Source organism: Nerophis ophidion, linkage group LG15 (assembly GCF_033978795.1).
Source record: "Nerophis ophidion isolate RoL-2023_Sa linkage group LG15, RoL_Noph_v1.0, whole genome shotgun sequence".
In the NCBI taxonomy this organism is placed as follows: Eukaryota; Metazoa; Chordata; class Actinopteri; order Syngnathiformes; family Syngnathidae; genus Nerophis; species Nerophis ophidion.
The window spans coordinates 11160504-11183322 of NC_084625.1; the positions used below are offsets into that span (position 1 = coordinate 11160504).

Sequence of the window (22819 nt, forward strand, 5' to 3'; positions counted from 1 at the left end):
CTTTATAATGTTGACAAAATAATAGATAGATAAATGAGACAATATGTTACTGTAAATGTCAGCAGACTAAATTAGGAGCCTTTGTTTACTTACTTACTAATTAAAGACAAGTTGTCTTCTATGTTCACTATTCTATTTAAGAACAAACTTGCAATAAGAAACATGTTTAATGTAATTTTTTTGTTAAAATAAAGCCAAAAATGCAATTATTTTGTGGTCCTCTTTATTTAGAAAAGTATCAAAGTACATTTTGGTAGCGGGACAACCCTCGTCTGATGTGTAACGCAGTACGTGTACTACTTTTACTACCTACTTTTTCAAGGTGAGTTTTTTTTTTTTTTTTACTACATCTTACCTCTGTGTTAAAAACTAAGGAGGAGAATCTGTATTCATTATAAAATATTGATAAAGTTTGGATTGATTTGTTGTTGAGTTTTGTATTTTTTGTAGCACTGTGTTAAACTGGAGTATTTTAAGCAAACATTAAAAGATAACAAATGTGTACCTGTGTAGTTACATGCGGGCTGTGACCACGCTGCACACCTTCCAGCTTCCCTGCGAGGACGACAAGCACCAATCTGAGGCAAAAACAACACAATTAATGACAGAAAAGTCAAGTGGCACACACAGGTGTGTATTTATTGACCTGTGGATGTTCAGGAGGAGCAGAGCGACAGCGGCATGGTCCTTCCATCAGAGGAGCTCAAACGCCTGCCGTGGGACGACAACAACAACAAGCTCAGCAGGTAATAAAAAAAGATGAATGTCAGCATTTTCCTCACCTTCAGTGAAATACTTCCTGTGCAGACCACGTCTCCACGGCAACCAGACGGCCATCTTTCCACATGACTGGAGTTCCGATGACGGGGGCTCTCCGCCCCCCGACTACAACGCCGCTTTCCTCTACCCGTCACTCTAACGTCTTCCTCGCCATTGCCATCAATAAGCAAATGTATTTACTCACTTTCTGTGACTTAATTGTCGTATTGGTACCACATATGTGTGAGGGGACAACTCTTTGGATTAAAACACAATATATGCTGGAAATAGTTAAGGCACCCTGTGTGTGTGTGTGTGACAATTTGTTAAAAAGTACACATAAAAAGCACTTTCTTCCCACAACGTAAGCAAGAGAGTAAGCATTTTTTCTCTATTTTTGCCAGGATTTAGTAGAAGTGTCCTGATCGGATATCAGTGGGGAAAAAATCTGATATCAGACAGCATGTAAAATGTGCGATACACGTTGCTGCTGTGTTTACTTCTGCAAACTTAACAGAGAAATGTCCTCCAATAATTCTAGTCCAGTCATTTACAAAAGGTCAACAAGCTAGGCGATAGGTTACTAGCAGCTACACAACAGCTAAGCACACAATATTGCAGTGTAAAACAGCAGGTGTCAACATAAACAAGTATCAAATAATCATAGTTGCTATGTCTCTTAGAAAGTATCCAGTAACAAACGTGTCCACATCATTCAACCTACTGTGTCATAGGCTTAATGAATTGAGTTACTGTGGCTACCCAAAAACAATACCACTCCACTTCAACTTAAAGACCGCATATAAGTCCATTCTAGACCGTTTACAAATTACATTAATGCGTTTCAGAAGTACCATTATGTCACTTCAAACATTTTCCAACTTTCCAGACATCAAAATAATACAAGTATGTATGTGTCTTGCTGATTATCTATTGAATCAATATCAGTATCATATTGGAAGTGGAAAGTTATCGGACGCTATTAACATTTACATAAATAGGAGTAATATAAGTATAATTTTCAGAGCATTCAATAAGTATTACAATATTTTTACAAAACCCTAACAAACATTGTTAACAAATTGTAGGGTAAACTGAGTACAAACTGTTTCCAAATAACTATGTTGGGAAAAAAGCTTTAGGATATAAAATTTTAGGTGTTCACATTCGTCAAAAAGTGCACTTATTTCCTACACCATTAGCAAAATAGAACATTTTCATGGTTATTTTATTATTATGGTTGTCAGCAAAGAAAAATCCACTGTTTAGCCGCACCGTCTTAAAGCCGCAGGGTTCAAAGCATCGGAAAAAAGTAGTGGCTTGTAGTCCGGAAGTTACGGTAATATATAGCAAAATAATTGAATTATAGAATTCCACCTTTTTATATTTAGTAGTAATTTTGTTAAGCTATTGAAAACATAATTGTATGATTGACAGGGTGACCTACTGTAACATAGATGCTGTAATCTTTGATTATTATTGTGCAATGTGTTTGTTTTACATTCATGTACTAACTTGGATATCATTGATGAAAGTAAGAATGTATAAGTTTTGGTATTCTTTATTAAAATACAGCTGTACACACAAATATTGCAAAGTTTGAGACCATGTACACAAGAGGGGCAAAAAACCTACAAAGATGACGTGTGTGTGTTTGGGTTGATTACTGGAGTGTGTGTGTGTGCGTGTTGGCGTGTGGACGACAGTCACGTGACGCTGTGTGAGAGGAGTGGGGGGATTTTGTGTATGTGTGTGTTGGGATTTTCTAAAGCACCACATTCACCTTTTTTTTCTGGCTAAAAAGAGAGAAAGTAGTAAAATGATCCAAGACGGTCGGTACTCACCCCGGCCGGCCTTCCAACCACATAGCAGAGCAGCTGGGCCCAGACGCCGGTCTTGGGTTTCGCCTCGCACCTTTTTAGCTCGATGTGACGTCCTTTTTTTTTTTCTTTTCTGTTTTTTTTTTCTAAACGTAACATTTATGAAAGCTGGGAGAACCCCAGAAGCGGCGTTTGGGCTCAGAACCATTCCACTATCCTCACTGAGCTTTAAAGGGGGTTGTCCATCTTGTATTTGGGAAGCTAAAAACAACTCATTCCTGCTGGCATTGGTCCAGAGTAGACTTCACTTCCCATCATGCACTTCTGCACAACTCCACCAGGGTGAGGTGCCTCAGAAGGTAGGAAGGAGGGCGGGGGGGATGTCAAACATTCCACAAGGAGGCAATAGGAAGTCCCAAGATGGAGGTTACAAGCAAGTGCTGCACAGCTAAACCCGCACCAGCGTCCTCGGTGTCCGTCAAAGATAAGTGGGAGGGGTCACATGACAGCCCCGCCCACACAGCCTCCTCTGTCCGTTCGTCCGTGTCCCGCTTTCCTGCACCTCAGTGGTTAGTCCTTGATGCGTCCTGTGATGTCCAAAAGAAAGCCCCTCCCATGATGTGGTCCGTAAAAAAGGATCTTGTGTGACTGTGCACCCTGTAGGCCTCTCACACGTGTCCATAAAAAAATAACCAAAAATTTAAAATCTTAGTGCATCCTCCTCTGAAAGAGAAACCACAGCGGTAGAAAGAAAGGATAAAAGCAGGAAAAATAGTTCAAAAAACCACAAAAGGTTTGCTTCTCGCTTTGTTCCCCAAATCTAAAAAATGTCACAAATGGCGTCCTTTTGTTTTTGGGAAAACTAAAAAAAATACACTTTTAGAAAAAAAACAAAACAAAAAGCCTTCCCGGTAGGTGGACAGTGTATGTGACTGAGGTTCACGAAGCCCCGCCCCGCTTTGCCATGCCGATGTCACCACGAGCCCCCCAGACGTCCGCCGTAGTGCAATTGTGCGCTCCACACCCCGCAGGGGGCGCTACAGGGAGCCGGAGGCGGCCGCCTGCAGCTCCTGGAAGGTGCTGTCGAAGCAGCGCTTCAGGTCCGAGTAGGTCACCACCAGGACGCTCTTCTCGTCCCGCGACACCAGGCTCATCTTCTCGGGACCGCCCGCGTCCAGCTGGAAAACAAACATGTTTTAAATATAAGCACAAAAAAACCCATCTAATTCATAGAGATTAAAGATGTCCGATAATGGCTTTTTTGCCGATATCTGATATTGTCCAACTCTTAATTACCGATTCCGATATCAACCGATACAGATATATACAGTCGTGGAATGAACACATTATTATGCCTAATTTTGTTGTGATGCCCAGCTGGATGCTGTAAACAATGTAACAAGTTTTTCCAAAATAAATCAACTCAAGTTATGGAAAAAAATGCCAACATAGCACTGCCATATTTATTATTCAAGTCACAAAGTGCATTATTTTTTTTAACATGCTTCAAAACAGCAGCTTCGCATTTGAGACATGCTCCCCCTGAGAGAGCATGAGGAGGTTGAGGTTGAGGCGTATATTGTAGCGTTCCAGAAGAGACAATGCAGCAAGGGGTTCTGGGTATTTGTTCTGTTGTGTTACGGTGCAGATTTATTTTCCCGAAATGTGTTTGTCATTTTGTTTGGTGTGGGTTCACAGTGTGGCGCATATTTGTAACAGTGTTAAAGTTTTTATATGGCCACCCTCAGTGTGACCTGTATGGCTGTTGACCAAGTATGCTTTCCATTCACTTGTGTGTGTGTGAAAAGCTGTAGATATTATGTGACTGGGCCGGTACGCAAAGGCAGTGCCGTTAAGGTTTATTGGCGCTGTGTACTTCTCCCTACTTTCGTTATAAAGGGTCAAACATTTTACTTTTTGAAACAGATACCGATAATTTCGGATATTACATTTTAAAGCATTTATCAGCCAAAAATATCGGCAGTGTGTTATTATCGGACATCTTTAATAGAGATGCAGTGTTTGCCACACATTCAATAAACAAGGTTTGTGATTTAAATACTTTTGGCAGCCCGCCACAAGATAATGTAAAAAAATAAATAAAAATGTTAATATATATTTTGCAACACTTCACCTTGCAGGTGATATGTACATCGTGTTCCACAAAACATTTACAATCGGGCATGTGATTTGAACTTAAATAAAAAAAAAGAAAAAAAAAAAAAATAAGCCAGGGGACTGGGGCTGCAGAGTGCCAGGTCTAGTGCGGCTCACTGGTGTGGGGACAAGTTCCGGGTTTGTCAACAATTTAACATGCAAAAATGTGCAAAAAAAAACAAACAAAAAAAAAGCAGCATCGAAAAATATTTTGGTGTTTAAAGCATTGAGAAATTATCAACGGAGTTGACATAAATAAAATACCTCATTCATCCAAATAAATCACTGTGTCTGCTTCAGCCACTGTAGTAATTACAACTTGTGTTGACATCCACAGGAACCACATGGGTTAACCTACTCTAAACAGTATCTACAACCCTACTAGTGTTCACTTCACAGCCACAGGTGTTTCATCTACTTATTTACATTATTTACACATTACTTTGGCATTTCTGCTTTGATAGCTCTGACATGAGCCTTTTTGGCAAATTTCTGAGCAACTTGCGATTTTCTTTTTGTTTCTGCTTCAGTGGATTCTGCCTCAGATTTAATAGCTAATTTCTGTCTTTTCAACTCCCGCTCCACTTCTAACTGCTCTAAATGTAAAAATGATAAGTAGTACAAACAATGTTTATTCTATTAGCTAACTTCCTTTATCTGAATAGCCATTTGTGATTTAGGCATGAAATAAAAAGTAGAAATAATGAACAAAATGTCAGCTACTATCGAACAACCTCGAGTTGAAAGTATTTTTTTAATCTCTAATTTAACTGCTTACTTATCTGTCAAACTTTATGGAAACATTCATTAAGGGAGGATATAATATACCTAAATAAACCAAAGGGAGGCCTGTATTACACTATAGTAATAAAATAAGCAGCACCTGATAAATACACAAATTGTCTTTAAATATATATATAAAATTGACCACGCCCTGGCAAAAACAGCAAAATTTTAACATGACATGCCTTTAAAAATAAATTTTAGATACGAAATATTGAATAAAAACAATACAACAAAATACAGTACAAAAAAGTTTTAACAGTAGTTTTATAATATAATATATTTTACTTGGAGAGTGGACTTCTACAATATATTCTTCAAGCTGCTTTCCCATCAAACACACCTTTAGCAACTTTTCAAAATTTTTATGGATAAATGTTTGGATATTATTTTTACGTCCTTGGCTGACGTTATCGCTGACTTGCCAACCCTCCCGATTTTCCCCGGAGACTCCCGAAATTCAGTGCCCCTCCCGAAAATCTTCCAGGGGCAACCATTCTCCCAAATTTCTCCCGATTTCCACCTGAACAACAATATCGGGGGCGTGTCTCTACAACCTGTCGTCACGTCCGCTTTTACTCCATACAAACAGCGGACCAGCCAAGTCAAATAATATATGCGGCTTTCACACACTCATAAGTGAAAGCAAGCATACTTGGTCAACAGCTATACAGGTCACACTGAGGGTGGCCGTATAAACAACTTTATCACTGTTACAAATATGCGCCACACTGTGAACCCACACCAAACAAGAATGACAAACACATTTCGGGGTAACATCCGCACCGTAACACAACAAAACAAATACCCAGAATCCCATGCAGCACTAACTCTTCCAGGACGCTACAATATACACCCCTCGCTACAACCTAACCCTCGCCCCCATCTCCCAAATTTGGAGGTCTCAAGGTTAGCAAGTATGCCTTATCAACCTATTCTGCTTCAGTATGGTGTGGACTAGCAGTGCTACGCTACAACTAGTTCACCTAGCTACACACTCTGTCATGCTTTTTGATATAATTCAATGAAGATTTGCTTCCTCTCAGCCATGTCTAGCCTCATTAGATTGTATAAATAAAGTTGTCTATTACTAGCTCTAAGTCAGAAGATTTGGTCCAATATTATGGGGTTCACCTTAAAATTTGCTAAGCTAACTAGCGACGAGGAGGCTCGTAACTTAAATTTTTGCTTGCAACCTAAAGCATAACAATTAGCTGAGAGATCAGGATACTTCGACATTTTCTTGACCATAAATCAGAAGCGAATGTGGCATATACAGAACAAATTGTTTTAAACAAAAAAACAACGAATAAAACAACAAAAAATAAAAATTGAAGAAACTCGCTACCTCAATCTGAAATACTACGACACTGGACCAAATATTTCTTTCAGGCCACCATTATCCATTATATTAATACAATATTAATTGTAATAATAATGCAATTATAATGAATGGTGTTAACGTTTTCTATCTGTGTTGGCCCTCTGACCAGGTAGCGACTTGTCCACGGTGTACACCGCCTTCCGTTCGAACGCAGCTGAGATAGGCTCCAGCACCCCCCGCCATCCCAAAAGGGAAAAGCGGTAGAAAAATGGATGACAATTGTTTAATTATACCATATTTGAAAAAAAATTATTGTATTATTAGGAATGAAATATAAAAAAATCCTCATCACTGACTTTGTTGAGGCAGGAGACTATGTGGCTGAGGTCGATCCAGGGCGTCCCAGCTTCTGTCACCTGATGGAACAGGTGGTCCCGGAAAAGTTTCAGTAGGTAGCGGTCGCCAGTTTCCGACCACGTCGGGTCCTTCTGAAACCTTTGTTCACACGGAACACAATTTCGGTTCCTCAGCAACAAAGCCACAAATGAAGCTAGCGTGAAAAAAATAAAAAAATAAAAAGATGTACTTACTCTGGCCTCTCGTTGATGGTGCCCAGTTTGGCCAAGAGACGGAAGAGGCGGCCATTTTGCACTTCCTGAAAAACAAGCTTTATCTTAGTACACTGACTTGCACTTCACGCTTGCAATGAAAGACAACTTTTAACCTTTGGGGCGACCTGGGACCTATGTGGGTCTGTTTTTATTGCCTTTAAAGATGACATCATGCAACAGAATTATAATTTATTAGAGGTCAGCAAGATGTAATATGGGAACAGGAGTTGTAAAGGAACAAATCTCATACTTCGCATTGTCCCCCACGAGCTATTAAGTATAAATAGAGTTCCCCGGGACCCTTTTGTCCCCCAGTGACTCCCTTTATCAATGGCTATATTTACATGGACTTTAAACAAGTTAATTCAAAATGCTTTTTCCATGAAAACATAATAAATCCAAGAATTTCCCTTTGAAAAATTCCAAATCCTATTAAAAAGTGTAAGTTGACCCCTTAACCACTAGATACCGCCAGACTACCATAGGGCACCATATAAATATTTTAGACATATACCGTATTTTTCGGACAATAAGTCGCAGTTTTTTTCATAGTTATGCCGGGGTGCGACATTTACTCCGGAGCGACTTGTGTGTGAAATTATTAACACATTACCGTAAAATATCAAATAATATTATTTATCTCATTCTCGGAAGAGACTAAGAAAATGTTAGCAATCGTCACACACACGTCAGCCAATAAGAATTTGGCGGGGGAGGGTCATGGCAGAAGTGCATTGTGGGTCATGGAATGCTAGCTGCTATATGCTATTGCCGTAGCTAGTGAAATGGATCATTTCATCGTTGGCGGTAACTTATAAAAACTGAGAAGGGCTGAACAAAAATTGCACCAAAAAGGAAATCATGTACTGCAGATTACAAGCTGGACGTAGTGAAATATGCAGCAGAAAACGACAAGAGGAAGCGGCGCATACCTTTGGAATTGGCAGAGTTGTTTAGAAGAGACATCGAGGTAGAAGATTCTTTTGGATTTATCGATTAGGAGTGACAGATTGTTTGGTAAACGTATAGCATGTTCTATATGTTATAGTTATTTGAATGACTCTTACCATAATATGTTACGTTAACATACTAGGCACCTTCTCAGTTGGTTATTCATACGTCATATAACGTACACTTATTCAGCCTGATGTACACTATTCTTTATTTATTCTAAATTGCATTTCGAATGTCTATTCTTGGTGTTGGATTTTATCAAATAAATTTCCACCAAAAATGCGACTTATACTCCAGTGCGACGTGTATGTTTTTTTCCTTCTTTATTATGCATTTTCTGCCGGTGCGACGAATACCCCGGAGCGTTCTTATAATCCGAAAAATACGGTAGTTGCTTTTAATCTGCCAACATGAAATAAAAACCATGTAGGTGAGTTGGTAGTGATGTAAGAGTTGTGAAGATGTAGTTACAAAAACTGTGCATGTGAATTAGGGCTGGGCGATATATCGATAAACTCGATATATCGCGGGTTTGTCTCTGTGCGATATAGAAAATGACTATATCGTAGGGGTGTAACGGTACGTGTATTTGTATTGAACCGTTTCGGTACGGGGGTTCCGGTGCGGTGCGGAGGAGTACCGAACGAGTTTCACACGAACATATGAAGTAGCCGTCTATGCTAAAGTCTTAACAAGCTGCTCCGCTACGTTCTGCCTCTGTGTCTGTCTGTACACAGCACCCTGCATTGTCCCGCCCACACAACCATCTGATTGGTTACATACAAAGCCAATCAGCAGTGCGTATTCAGAGCGATGTACTCAGCGCTTTAGCATCGAGCAGATATGAGTTTAGCAGGGGAGAAACGGACTCTTCCCAAATTATACTAAACACTTCCTACTCAACTCATTTCTAAACATCACTATGAGCCCGTTGACCTTCAAGAAACAAACTGCAACTAAGCTCACTCGCAGTTCTGGCTTTAGGTGAAGGCTAGTTAGCTTTTAGCGTAACGTTAGCTCATTTTGCGGCGTGTGTGTGTGTGTTACGGACTGTGTTGCTTGAGGTGTGATGAAGCAGCAAAAAAGGACATTATATTAAATTAAGAGTTTCTGTCTGTGATAGTGTATATAATAATGTAAGTGCATCATAAAGCCTACATGAACTCCATGGTCTTCAGGGATGAATAGTCTCTCCTATTGCTATTGTGCTATTTTTTTCAGCTATAGTTACATTAATCATTAGTAATGTAACAGCCTAGTTTTGAATGGCAGGGAGCCTGCTATCACATGTTGATAAAAATATAACACTTACATAATAAAAGTCAACTACAGGCTACCCAAATGCTGTAATAAATTAGTTGATTTGAAACTGTTTATTTAATCTTGCACTTTTTATATGTAGAAGAAAAGTTGTGTCATTTTATTTAATCAAAGCAACAATTTGAGGCAGTTTAATGTGGATTAACGTGGGCAGAATTATTATAGTGTTTCCAATGTTAAAAGGATCAAGCCATTGTTTACAAATTTGGTAAATAAATAACCAAAAAATGTATATTTTGTTGTTTTCTTACTGTACCGAAAATGAACCGAACCGTTACCTCTAAACCGAGGTACGTCCCGAAACTAAATTTATGTGTACTGTTACACCCCTACCATATCGTGATATTCGAGTACCGTATTTCCTTGAATTTCCCCCAGGGCGCCAATTAATTTAAAACCTCTTCTCACTCCTGCACTTACCAAAGGCATGCGGTAAAAGTAAGCATGCGCTAATTATTTTAAAACCTCTTCTCACTCCGGCATTTACCAAAGGTATGCAGTAAAAATTTGAGTCTGATGTAAGCTTGGACCTTAAATCCTACTGAATAGCTCTTAATCTTCTTCCCTTTATGCGATTTCAAATTACCGGTATTGAAATCAGCCTCCTCTATTTTGAAAATGATGACAGGGGAAGTGTAACTCGTGACGTCACGAGTTTGACCAGGCGGTAATACTAAGCATGCGCAAATTATTTTGGGAAGCGAGTTTGACCCAGCAGTAATTCAAGGCAGGTGCATACTATATGCCCTGTGGCAATTCAAGGAAATACGGTATACGTTCTCCCGCAGTTGTTTTTAGCTGCAGACATTATTACACTGCATGCGTTTCCCAATCTTTCTGGTCTCTCCTTCTCACAGAGACGTAAAACAAGCGCATCTTCTTACACACGTCATGTGTGCAACGTCACATGCTCCCGCGGAGCAGAGAGGTAGCGACATGGTAACGTTAGCTGTGATGCGATGCGGTGCAGGTGGTAATGAGAGAGAAAGAGAGAGAGAAGGTGCGAATCTGGTAACAAATGGAGGAATAATTAATTCCTAAGAAAAACAGCAAGCGGGAATATGGTCAACATTTATGTGGCAAAAGAGTTGCTACAAAAAGTAGCAGCACTGCTAATGTAGCATCATTTGAAAAGTCACCTGCTAGAGAATGAGTGCTTGAAACTCTACATGTCAACATCTCCGGCCGGTGCCACACCAACAAAATGCCGAAGCAACTATTTCCACATAAACACCGTATGAAAAAAAAAAAAATCAACAGGAGATAACGTCCACAGGAACCTACCACATAGCGAAGGACAAACACTATTTGATTTCCTATTATGCAGCTCATTTTTATTTGACACTTATTGAAATATCTTGTATGACATCATGCACAAAAGTGCACTTTGTTTTTAACTATTGTAGTGGCATTCAGTACAAAAAGTGCACATTAATTTAGTGTTGTTTTGATATGTCACCTTAGTGACATCAGGCACAAAAGTGCACTAATAGATTGTTTTAAAATGTCTTGCACTTTCTGTTTTGGAAATGACATGAATGTTTGTGCCACTGCTTAATAACTGTTTAAAACAACACTAAATCAAAGTGATGTTTTAGTACAGAACGCCACTACAATAGTTTAAAACAAATAAAGTGCACTTTTGTGCATGATGTCACACAAGATATTTCAATAACTGTCAATAACTGCATAACAGGCAATCAAATAGTTTATGTCCTTCGCTATGTGGTAGGTTCCTGTGGACGTTATCTCCTTCTGTTGTTGACTATTTTTTTTTCATACGGTGTTGATGTGGAAATGGTTGATTGGGGCATTTTGTGGGTGTGGCACCGGCCGAAGATGTTGACATGCAGAGTTTCAAGCACTCTTCATTCTCTCGCGGGTGACTTTTCAAATGACGCTACACATTAGCAGTGGTCCTATACCTTGGGGCGGTATAGCTCGGTTGGTAGAGTGGTCGTCCCAGCAACTTGAGGGTTCCAGGTTCGATCCCCGCTTCTGCCAACCTAATCACTGCCGTTGTGTCCTTTGGCAAGACACTTTACCCACCTGCTCTAATGCCACCCACACTGGTTTAAAAATGTAACTTAGATATATTGAGTTTCACTATGTAAAGCGCTTTGAGTCACTAAAGAAAAGCGCTGTATGAATATAATTCACTTCACTACTTTTTGTAGTAACGCTTTTGCCGCATATTGGTTCACCATCTACCTGCTTGAAGCCAAACCACCGCCAGACGATGGGCTCCCTGCTGTTTTTCTTGGGAATTAATTATTCCTTCGTTTGTTACCAGAGTCGCACTTTCTTTCTCTCGTATTACCACTAGCACCGCAGCTGACGTTACTATGCCGCTACCTGTCTGCTCCGCGAGGGTGTATGACGTTGCATGCGTGACAGTATGTGACGTGTAAGAAGGTGCACTTGTTTTATGTCTCGGTGAAAAGGAGAGACAAGAAAGAGTGAGAAACGCATGTAGTGTAATGTCCACACCCAAAAGCAACTGCGTGATAACGTATACCCGAATATCACAATATAGTCATTTTCTATATCGCACAGAGACAAACCCGCGATATATCGAGTAAATTCGATATATCTCCCAGCCCTGTCCGAGACCTAAAACATTCACCACATTTTAGGGATGACCAAGGGTTAATATGTACATCTACTTGCTAAATATAGCGACAAAGTGGACTATTTCTGCTACGTCTTATTATTGTTTGAGTGTTTGTATCAATTTGGTATTGAAGTATAGATACCTTTGACAACCCCATACCATGTAGTGGAAAAGGACAATACCCTTGTTCCCAGACTTAGCGCCACAAACCTTGGCCAGGTCCTCCTCAATGACATCATTCCTCATCTGCGACGCATCCAATTGTGTGTAAAAGCGAGCCCCGATCATCGGCATGATGTCGTTGACGCTGCGCATGCGGGACTGCTCCGTCAGCAGATACCTGCCAGAAGTTAGTCCATGTCAATAAAAGACCTGCAGGGTTTTAACTTCTGCAACAACTTTTTCTTACAGTATGAGGTTCTTGAGGTCTGAAGAGTAGTTGATGGACACCAGCTCCATGGCCTTCTGCAAGTTGTCTCTCTGAATGCCAGCCAGCGAGTTGCACGCCAGCGCCAGCACCACCTTGCCCAGCGACACCAGGTCGGCTTGCTAAAGGACAAAAAGTATGATGAGAGGACGCTCATCCACTCGTGTAGACATGGGATCAGACTAATTCACGTTATGGACACTACCTGGTACTGTGGCATCAGGGCAAGGTGGTTGGTCTGACTGTTGTCAAACGTTAAGACGTCAAACACGCCGACACAGTTCACCCTTAACCTGAACACATAACACAAATGTGACTTTTTAAAGGTTATTTGTATCAATAAACAAGTGTTTGCTGTATCAAAAAAAAAAAAGGAAACTGAAAGGGAAAAGAACTTCCACCTTTAAAGTGTTACACTAACACACCCAATAGTTTGAGGTTCAGAAAGAGAACTAAGAATATATGCTGTACCTGCATGTATAAAGACTACCGTATTTTTCGGACTATAAGTCGCAGTTTTTTTTCCATAGTTTGGCCGGGGGTGCGACTTATACTCAGGAGCGACTTATGTGTGAAATTAACACATTACCGTAAAATATCAAATAATATTATTTAGCTCATTCACGTAAGAGACTAGACGTATAAGATTTCATGGGATTTAGCGATTAGGAGTGACAGATTGTTTGGTAAATTTATAGCATGTTATAGTTATTTGAATGACTCTTACCATAATAGGGACGGCGTGGCGCAGTGGAAGAGTGGCCGTGCGCAACCCGAGGGTCCCTGGTTCAATGCCCACCTAGTACCAATCTCGTCACGTCCGTTGTGTCCTGAGCAAGACACTCCACCCTTGCTCCTGATTGGTGCTGGTTAGCGCCTTGCATGGCAGCTCCCTCCATCAGTGTGTAAATGTGTGTGTGAATGGGTAAATGTGGAAGTAGTGTCAAAGCGCTTTGAGTACCTTGAAGGTTGAAAAGCGCTATACAAGTACAACCCATTTATCATTTAATATGTTACGTTAACATACCAGGCACGTTCTCAGTTGGTTATTTTTGCGTCATATAATGTACACTTTTTCAGCCTGTTCACTATTCTTTATTTTAAATTGCCTTTCAAATGTCTATTCTTGGTGTTGGGTAATATCAAATAAAATTCGCCAAAAAATGTGACTTATACTCCAGTGCGACTTATATAAGTTTTTTTCCTTTATATTATGCATTTTTGGCAGGTGCGAATTATACTCTGGAGCGACTTATACTCCAAAAAAATACGGTACTTCGAATTCAAACTGCCCTTTAAAGTAATTTCATTCAATATAAGCTACTAAAAGTGTGGGGAAAAATCAATTCGAATACGAATCGAATCGTTGTGCGATTCTGAATCAATTCTTTTTTTTTTTTTTTTTTTTTTAAATCTATTTTTTTTTCTTTTAATAAATCCAACAAACCACTACACAGCAATACCATAACAATGCAATCCAATTCCAAAACCAAACCTGACCTAGCAACACTCAGAACTGCAGTAAACAGAACAATTGAGGAGACAAACACGACACAGAACAAACCAAAAGTAGTGAAACAAAAATTATTATTATCAACAACAGTATCAATATTAATTATAATTTCAGCATAGCAGTGATTAAAAATCCCTTACTGAAATTATCATTAGACATTTATAAAAATAATAAAAAAGAACAATAGTGTCACAATGGCTTACACTTGCATCGCATCTCATAAGCTTGACAACACACTGTGTCCAATGTTTTCACAAAGATAAAATAAGTCATATTTTTGGTTTAATAGTTAAAACAAATTTATACTATTGCGATTAGTTGATAAAACATTGTCCTTTACAATTATAAAAGCTTTTTTTTTTTTTTTTAAAATCTACTACTCTGCTAGCATGTCAGCAGACTGGGGTAGATCCTGCTGAAATCCTATGTATTGAATGAATACAGAATGGTTTTGAATCGGAAAAATATCGTTTTTGAATCGAGAATCGAATCAAAAAAAAAAACCCGATATATTATCGAATCGTGACCCCAAGAATCGATATTGAATCGAATCGTGGGACACCCAAAGATTCACAGCTCTATAAGCTACAGTATCTGAGTTTTTAAAACTCCACAATCTGGATCACCGCTTGCCAAATCAATGGTAAAAAGCACTGATGTATACAAGTAATCCAATAATAAAAATATTTTACTATTTTAAAGCCATGTTTAGTAAATGTTCATTTGAAATAAGTTTTATAGCTTTCATTACACCACTGAGTTTTTTTTTTACTGCAAAATGAAGTTTGTGATGACAAGCAAAAAAACGAAATAACTTTTGAGAGTTAAAAAGTTGTTCTCTTTACTCCCACAAAACGTACTGCAAAAGAAGTGAAACTGTGGACCTAAAACAAGATACGGACTGTAGCATGGGTTACCTGTATTATTGCACCTCTCTAGTAAACCCAATTATATATACAAACAAAATGACAGTTGTCAGCTGTTACATCTAACACCTTAATCAAAAATGGCCATGTCTGTTACGGGATACTGCAGTAGCAAACAGTAGGGATGCAACGGTACTTGGTATAATCCTGCACTGGACAATCTGTCTTTAACAAAAAATACAAATTGTGATATTGAGATCATTGTCGTCATTTTCTTTGCCATATTCCCAAGTCCTAATCTGACAATAGAATTAAAAGTGCAAGTAACTACAACCTGTGTTGCTAGTAGTGCATACTTTGAAAGTAACTGTATAGCACCAGTTCACAGTAGTTTAATAGGTGGCCCAAATTGTACGCAATTCCTAGTGTACACTTTATACAGTAGTAGTTACTACATTATACGCAGTAATTGGTGCACACTTGATGGAATGCTCTATATCAAGGTGCCCGGTAGACTACGATTGACGTAATAAGCACCCCTGCTCTGTATAGTGCACCCGCAGCCATTATTCTCCTGGTGGTAAGTACTACTACTAATCACACTTTACAGTGTTGGTACACACCTGGTCTTGCCAGTGATGAGGATCTTGCTGGGGTCCATGACGCGACACGCCAGGCCCGCTGTGTGGATGCTGCGCAGGGCGGAGCTGAGCTGAACTATGTAGGCCCAGATCAGAGACTCTGGGAGCAGGCCGGCGTGTTGCCGTGGTGGCGGAGGATCATGTTGCCCTGCACAGACACACACCATTTTTATCACCTCGTTATCTCACTAACACAGCTGGATGGGTTACAATTAGACTTCCTCATCTTGTAAGACATTTTCAGTCACTGTAATGTTAGCGGTTACAACCCTTACATGACAACATTTTCAAAAACACTACAAAGTATTGTTGTGAATACCGGATCTGCCTTAAGATCAGTTTCAGCCACAGCGCTCCGCCCCCAAAGTACACCTCTCTCTTGCGAAAGTCAAGCATCAAATGTGGAAAACCAAAAAAAACAAAATCCCCGACTTTTTGCACCCTGCTGCCTTTCCAGTCGCCATGCCTTAATTGGATTTGAGCGCCAGCGGGCAAACCTAAGTGAGTGACCTAATTAGCGTGTATTAGTGAGTCACAAAAACAAAGTGCATTAGGCAGAAAAAGAAAAACGTCGCTACAGGGCTGTGCAGGGTCTGTGTGCAAGAAGAGCAACTCACCCCACTTCCTCTTGGTGAAATAAGAGTCAGCTGCTGGGTTGTTGAAGTGCCTGCTGAACATAGTCTCTGCACCCGCGTGGAAATCGTAGGAGAACACCAATGCTGGAGGCAAAAATGGAAGGGACAGTAGTGAAAGACATTATTTTTTATATGATAAATGTATCACGTTTAGATAGACTTGGCCGATATTTTAATTTCATCGATACATTGAAGGTTTTTCTTGCACACTTAAAAATTAAACTTTCTTTTTCCTCCTCTTGTTTTGGCATACTTTATGCCCCTCAGGAGCTTTGTCACCTTACTTCCTCAGTAGCACACCTAGCAAAACATGGCTTACGCGAAAGAGACATTTGTGTCAAAGAAAAGTGTTGTTGGTACTAGGGCTAGGCGATATGGCCTTTTATTGATAACTCGATATTTTTAGGCCATGTTACGATACACGATATATATCTCGATATTTTGCCTTAGCCTTGAATGAAGTGAAGTGAATTATATTTATATAGTGCTTATCTCTGGTGACTCAAAGCGCTTTTACATAGTGAAACCCAATATCTAAGTTACATTTAAACCAGTGTGGGTGGCACTGGGAGCAGGTGGGTAAAGTGTCTTGCCCAAGGACACAACGGCAGTGACTAGGATGGCGGAAGCGGGAATCGAACCTGCAACCCTCAAGTTGCTGGCACGGCCACTCTACCAAACGAGGTATGCCGCCCACAATGAATGAACACAGCAGTATGATGATTCTATGTGTCTGCATTAAAACATTCTTATTCATACTGCATTAATATATGCTAATTTTAAACTTTCATGCAGAGAGGGAAATCACAACTAAGATCAATTTACCAAAACCGTATTTATTAAACAGTTATTAAGCAGTGGCACAAACATTCATCCATCCATCCAAAAACAGAAAGTGCAAGATTGTCAGAGACATTTTAAAACAAGCTATTTGTGCCCTTTTGTGCATGATGTCACTAAGATGACATCAAAACAACACTAAATAAAGTGCACTTTTTGTACAGAACGCCACTACAATAGTTTAAAACATATAAAGTGCACTTTTGTGCATGATGTCACACAGGATATTTCAATTACTGTTAAATAAAAATTAGCCGCATAATAGTGGTAGGTTCCTGCAGACGTTATTTCCTTCTGTTTTAGACTATTTGTTTCATACGGTGTTGATGTGGAAATGGTTGCTTGGGCATTTTCTTGGGTGTGGCACCCATAGACATCTTATAAGTATACGCAGCATTGGCATACATTTTGTTAACAAAAGTAATTTATTCAAAACATAAGTATTGCTTACCAGAGAAAGCTCTTAGTATAGTTACGTAAAAACTGTTCCATCAAAAGTAACATTTTTATCAGGTCTGAAAAGAACATTATTCAAATTTGCCTAAGATTATGCAGGGTTTGTTTGATTGATTGATACCTTTATTTTAGATTGCACAGTTCAGTACATATTCCGTACAATTGCCCACTAAATGGTAACACCCGAATACGTTTTTCAACTTGTTTAAGTCGGGGTCATTTCAATCTACTAGTTTTTGATCATATGAACAAAAAACTTCTTTTGAATTATCTTTGTCATGTTTATTCAGTGGTGTCTTTGAAAAAGTGTGTGGGGGGGCTGGAAAAAAAAAAAAATCATAAATCCCATTTTTTGTCAAAAAATGCAAATAAAATAAAAATCACATACTGCCCAGGCCTACGTTTAGAGTAGACACTTAAAAAAATACAACTTCAAAATTGTAGCTAATCTTAAAATATTACATTGTTCCCAGCAAAATGTTCTCACGTAGTGGCAAACTACTCGCTAGTGGTCGAAGAGCAGTTTGAGCCAACGTGATGTATCCCAACGCCAGAAAAGTAGTTCCTCTGTGTTAGCGCTTACAATAACAATGTGGCTATAGCTTGGTAATATGCAGGTCAAAGCCAGTAAATTGAGCTTTGTTGGCATTAAAAAAATTGTTTTTAGAGCTCTTCATAGGCGGATAAGATTATTCCCAATTACCTGCATTATCAGCCGACTCATACTAGCAGTTTTCACTATTTATGATAGTGCGGATTAAAAAAAAAATCTAAAAAAGTGCAGACTTCTTAAGTTTGTTTTATATTGTTATTACTGCCACAAGTAGTGGAAAAGTGTATCACAACAGAGTACAGAGGCGGCTCATACGAACCACAGCTGAGAAATACTTTTTGGCTCCCCTCTAAGGGACCCTCGCAGACCAACATGGACAAGGGTGTCTCTTAGGTGTTACTTCAGGACATAATGCTACCTTGCATTACCAATAATATACAAGGCAAGTATAAAAGGCCCGTGACTCACAGTGGTCTCCAAAGGCTTTCGTGGTAAAGACTTCCCTCAGCGTTACGGCGTTCGAATGCTGGATCTTCTTCCACATGTCCACCAACATCATGCACTTGGTGTTGACAAGGCGAAAACCTGCACACGTTACCAAACAAGCTTAGGGACAGATCCTAACTGGCCCTTAGGATGGTGAATGTGCACATGTAGCAATGTTAGCATTTGTACCGTGTATCCTCCTCAGGCAGTACGGCAGGTCGTCCTTGCTGTTGACCGCCTTGTAGCAGGACGTGAAGTAGCTGAAGTTGCTGGTCTTCTGCAGACAGTTGGGCGGGGGGAGGGGCTCCAGAGGGAAGAGGCTGTGGTAACTGTCCACCTCGGAAGGTACGTCTGGAAAGAGGTTTATAGTAGGACTGGGCGTTAAAACGATTGCAATAAACATCGCAATACACGTGTTGGATAATTTTCTTCTTTTTCAGCACAAGAAACCAGAAGTTGCTAAGCAAGGTTGGTTGCATGGACAAAGGCACACGTGTAATAGAGCAATGCAGGAAGTGATCAGTGGGAGTGAAACGCTAACAGCCTATCAGGTAACTGTATCCACCTTTAAGTTTATTTATGCCATCTTGTTGTCTCTCAGTTGATTTTCTGCATGGAGTGAGAAGAGAAAGTAAAAAAAGAGTGCTGCAGAGAGCCAATACGTTGTCAATGAAACAGAAAAAGCCACCTCAGCAGTATGACCGTTTTTGGGATTTTTTTGAATTACACAAACTTTCTCTCCTCTTTTCAACTCGTATCCGTTCCCTATTCGTGTATACGTAAACAACATTTAGGAACTTAAGTGCAGGACTGTATGAATAAAATACATTGCAAAATGTAACAAATGTGCCACTTTATAATAGTTATTGTGCTCAATAACATAGCATAAAAAATTCCTTACCATACTTAAATAAGAATAACAGACCAAATCAAACAGTACACAGCTGTAACATCCTGGTACTAAACCTGCAGAGAATAGTCTCAGGTTTCTCTGTTTACATTTTCATACTTTGCATTGATTTCTTACATTTTATCAAGCACTAATGTCTCATTTTTGCACCTTCATTTTAAGAGTTTAAGTGTTCAATGTGATATTAGAATTTGGTTTACAATGAGTGTTTTCTATGGTTGTGTTGACATTTTCTTTTATTTCTGCCTTGATAGCTGAGGGGATTACAATCAGAGATGGTTACATTTCAAATGTTTACATTTAATGTATTTTTTCTCCTTCTTATATTTCACAGGTCGTAAAAAATATAAAAAAATATTGATAACACCCTAAATTTATAGCAAATGTACTATAAATTATATGTGTTATATACTACATTTACCTGAATTCTCCGAGTGGTCGATCTGGGCCATGGTTATCAGATGCCTGTTAATTAATTCCTGCAGCAAGACGGCACAAGTTAGCATGGTTTTTTTATGAACAAACGCCAGGGGGAGTACCTGTCGGAGTTCGTCGGTCATGAAGAAGGACGGGGCATTGGCTTTGGGCTGCATGTAAGCCACATGGGGCGCGGTGGGGGGATAGATATGGTAGGTAGGAAACACCTGTGGTGAAATCAGAAACACTGAGCTTCCCGTTTATTGAGAAGTGAAAACTGGGCCGAGTGCATGAAACTGAACTCTTGAAAAAAACAAACGCACCATCCCTGACATCGGCACCGGGGTGTTGTCCGTGTAGAAGTAAGTGGTCCCCCCCACCGTCTCCTTCTGGATAATGTGAGCGTTCGGGTCAGATGCCGTGGTGGGCACCATGTAGTTGACCGGGTTTGGGGTATGGCTGCGCCGACGCGGAGCGGGCGAGGTGTGGGGTGTAATTTTCGGGGAGTGAAGGGGGGACGACCCTGCCGATAGTGACATGCCTGAAATAAGACACACGCCGTCAGCTTGCGGAATGCCTCAAGACTGTGGCTGAGTGCTACAAAAAAAAGGTGTAAACACCTGGAGCTAGAGCGGCCGCTGTAGAGCTGCTGAGGCCTGGGTGAGCGAAGAGAGGCGACGGGAAAGCCTGGACAGATGACTGGGCCATGGTGGCCATTCGTGGAGCTCCCTTAGGGATGAACTCACTTGCTGTCGGATTGGGAGCCTACACAGAATCCAGCTCATGTGTTAAAAACTCGCTCAAACACAAAAAGATAATGATATTTAACAGGGTACACTTACCTTTCTCCTTTGGGAAATGCTGAGAGCACCGAAATCGCTGAACAGTGACGATGTCGGGGAGTTCACTGGATCTGTTAGGAGACCACATGGGTGAGGGCGTGGTGGTGCAACTTTAATGATATACCAGCTTTACCATGAGCGCTGTGGCTGAAATTCTTGGCACCATCGTTGAGGAGGCTGGGAGAGCTGCTGCTGGTAGTTATTCGCTACAGAGAAGAGTGTGGGAAACACGTTTATAGCGAGGAAGCGCTCATGTTTGCATCTAAACACCAAACCTCTCTGTTATGATGGCAGTAACCTAAGGCTAGGGGGGAGGGGGGCCGTCGATCAACAATCTCTTTATTGAAACTAAACCACACCAAAATAACATGAGCATTAGTCATCCCCACACAGTCAGGACTCAGCAACATTCATGGCCTCACAGACAGTCAGAAATCACAGAACTCCCAACATTACCAAGATGGAGAAAGAAAAGTTGGCTAGATAATATGTATTAGATATTGGGGCTGGGTGATAAAACATTAGTATGTATCGCAATATAGCTTTTGTCAGTTGCTGTATAAACATTAGGCATGAGGAGCTGACCTTAAATGACTGGAATAAATAAAAATAATTCTAGATAATTATTTTTTTTATAGTTTAACTGCTGTGAGTACACTGCTAGCACAGATTAATTGGAGCAGTGGTTCTCAAATGGGGGTACGCGTACCCCTGGGGGTACTTGAAGGTACACCAAAGAGTACATGAGATTTTTTTTAAATATTCTGAAATTAGCAACAATTCAAACATCCTTTATAAATATATTTATTGAATAATACTTTACAAAATATGAATGTAAGCTCATAAACTGTAAAAAGAAATGCAACAATGCAATATTCAGTGTTGACAGCTAGATTTTTTGTGGACATGTTCGATTTATATTGATGTTAAAGACTTATTTTTTTGTGAAGAAATGTTTAGAATGAAGTTGATGAATCCAGATAGATCTCTTTTACAATCCCCAAAGAGGGCACTTTAAGTTGATGATTAATTCTATGTGTAGAAATCTTTATTTATAATTGAATCACTTGTTTATTTTTCAACAATTTTTTTGTTATTTTTATATAAAAGACCACTACAAATGAGCTATATTTTGCACTGTTATAATTTTAATAAATCAGAAACTGATGACATATTGCTGTATTTTACTTCTTTATCTCTGTTTTTCAATTCCGAATAGGGGGGTACTTGAATTTAAAAAAATGTTCACAGGGGGTACATCACTGCAAAAAGGTTGAGAACCACAGATTTAGACTGAGCTTTTTGTATGTTATAGTAGGATTTCACTAGTAAACATCTCATATTGATTTCCTTCGGCAATTGGTACCACTTTACGCACACACCACTCCTTTGGGGGGTTAATTTGATCCTTGTAAAGTTGTGAAGGTGTTTGGTGTGTGTGTATATATATATACACACATACAGTATATATATATATATATATATATATATATATATATATATATATATATATATATATATATTAGGGGTGGGCAAATTAATGCGTTAATTACGAGTTAACTCATCAATCTATTAACGCCGGCAATTATTTTATCGCACATTTGCGTATGTTGTTTACATGCTTTTATTTTGTTAACGCCTTTTCTTAACAAGATGGCGTCGCCCGGAAGGGCTTTGGCGTGGAGGGGCTCTTGGTAAAGATGGAACATTTGGCAAAAATACCGGACAATTCTACAAATTTCATGGCTGGCTTACAGCGTGGTCACTCCGGTATCACTTACGACCGCCAGACAATTCTGAATGTGGATAGATCGGGCCGTTTTGGACTGAATGATGCGTGCTTGCTAGACCGGCTAGCTAGCATGGGAATACTTTGCTGGCTACATCCAGC

The 22819-nt window shown here is 39.7% G+C and overlaps 2 protein-coding genes and 1 long non-coding RNA gene across 4 annotated transcripts in view; 1 reads left to right on the top strand and 2 right to left on the bottom strand.

The window, feature by feature from the left end:
* Window positions 1-646, bottom strand: part of LOC133569282 (uncharacterized) — a 39796-nt gene extending 39150 nt beyond the window's left edge. The window contains exon 1 of the long non-coding RNA XR_009809784.1: window positions 506-646. This is a non-coding gene — a long non-coding RNA (uncharacterized LOC133569282). The remainder of the gene's footprint in view (window positions 1-505) is intronic.
* Window positions 1-2347, top strand: part of flt1 (fms related receptor tyrosine kinase 1) — a 156115-nt gene extending 153768 nt beyond the window's left edge. For both annotated transcript variants that reach the window (XM_061921500.1, XM_061921499.1), the window contains exons 28-30: window positions 514-583; window positions 661-746; window positions 808-2347. In XM_061921500.1, coding sequence (XP_061777484.1) covers window positions 514-583; window positions 661-746; window positions 808-919 — 268 coding nt within the window. In that variant the 3' untranslated portion in view covers window positions 920-2347. The remainder of the gene's footprint in view (window positions 1-513; window positions 584-660; window positions 747-807) is intronic.
* pan3 (poly(A) specific ribonuclease subunit PAN3) overlaps window positions 2305-22819 on the bottom strand; it is a 58339-nt gene continuing 37824 nt past the window's right edge. Inside the window, exons 9-24 of the mRNA XM_061921506.1 lie at window positions 21062-21134; window positions 20929-20999; window positions 20707-20851; window positions 20410-20627; window positions 20209-20313; window positions 20091-20148; window positions 18949-19110; window positions 18742-18858; window positions 16407-16508; window positions 15772-15937; window positions 12975-13062; window positions 12752-12891; window positions 12553-12682; window positions 7434-7498; window positions 7200-7338; window positions 2305-3757 (exon numbers count right to left, since the gene is read on the bottom strand). Coding sequence (XP_061777490.1) covers window positions 3617-3757; window positions 7200-7338; window positions 7434-7498; window positions 12553-12682; window positions 12752-12891; window positions 12975-13062; window positions 15772-15937; window positions 16407-16508; window positions 18742-18858; window positions 18949-19110; window positions 20091-20148; window positions 20209-20313; window positions 20410-20627; window positions 20707-20851; window positions 20929-20999; window positions 21062-21134 — 1920 coding nt within the window. The 3' untranslated portion in view covers window positions 2305-3616. The remainder of the gene's footprint in view (window positions 3758-7199; window positions 7339-7433; window positions 7499-12552; window positions 12683-12751; window positions 12892-12974; window positions 13063-15771; window positions 15938-16406; window positions 16509-18741; window positions 18859-18948; window positions 19111-20090; window positions 20149-20208; window positions 20314-20409; window positions 20628-20706; window positions 20852-20928; window positions 21000-21061; window positions 21135-22819) is intronic.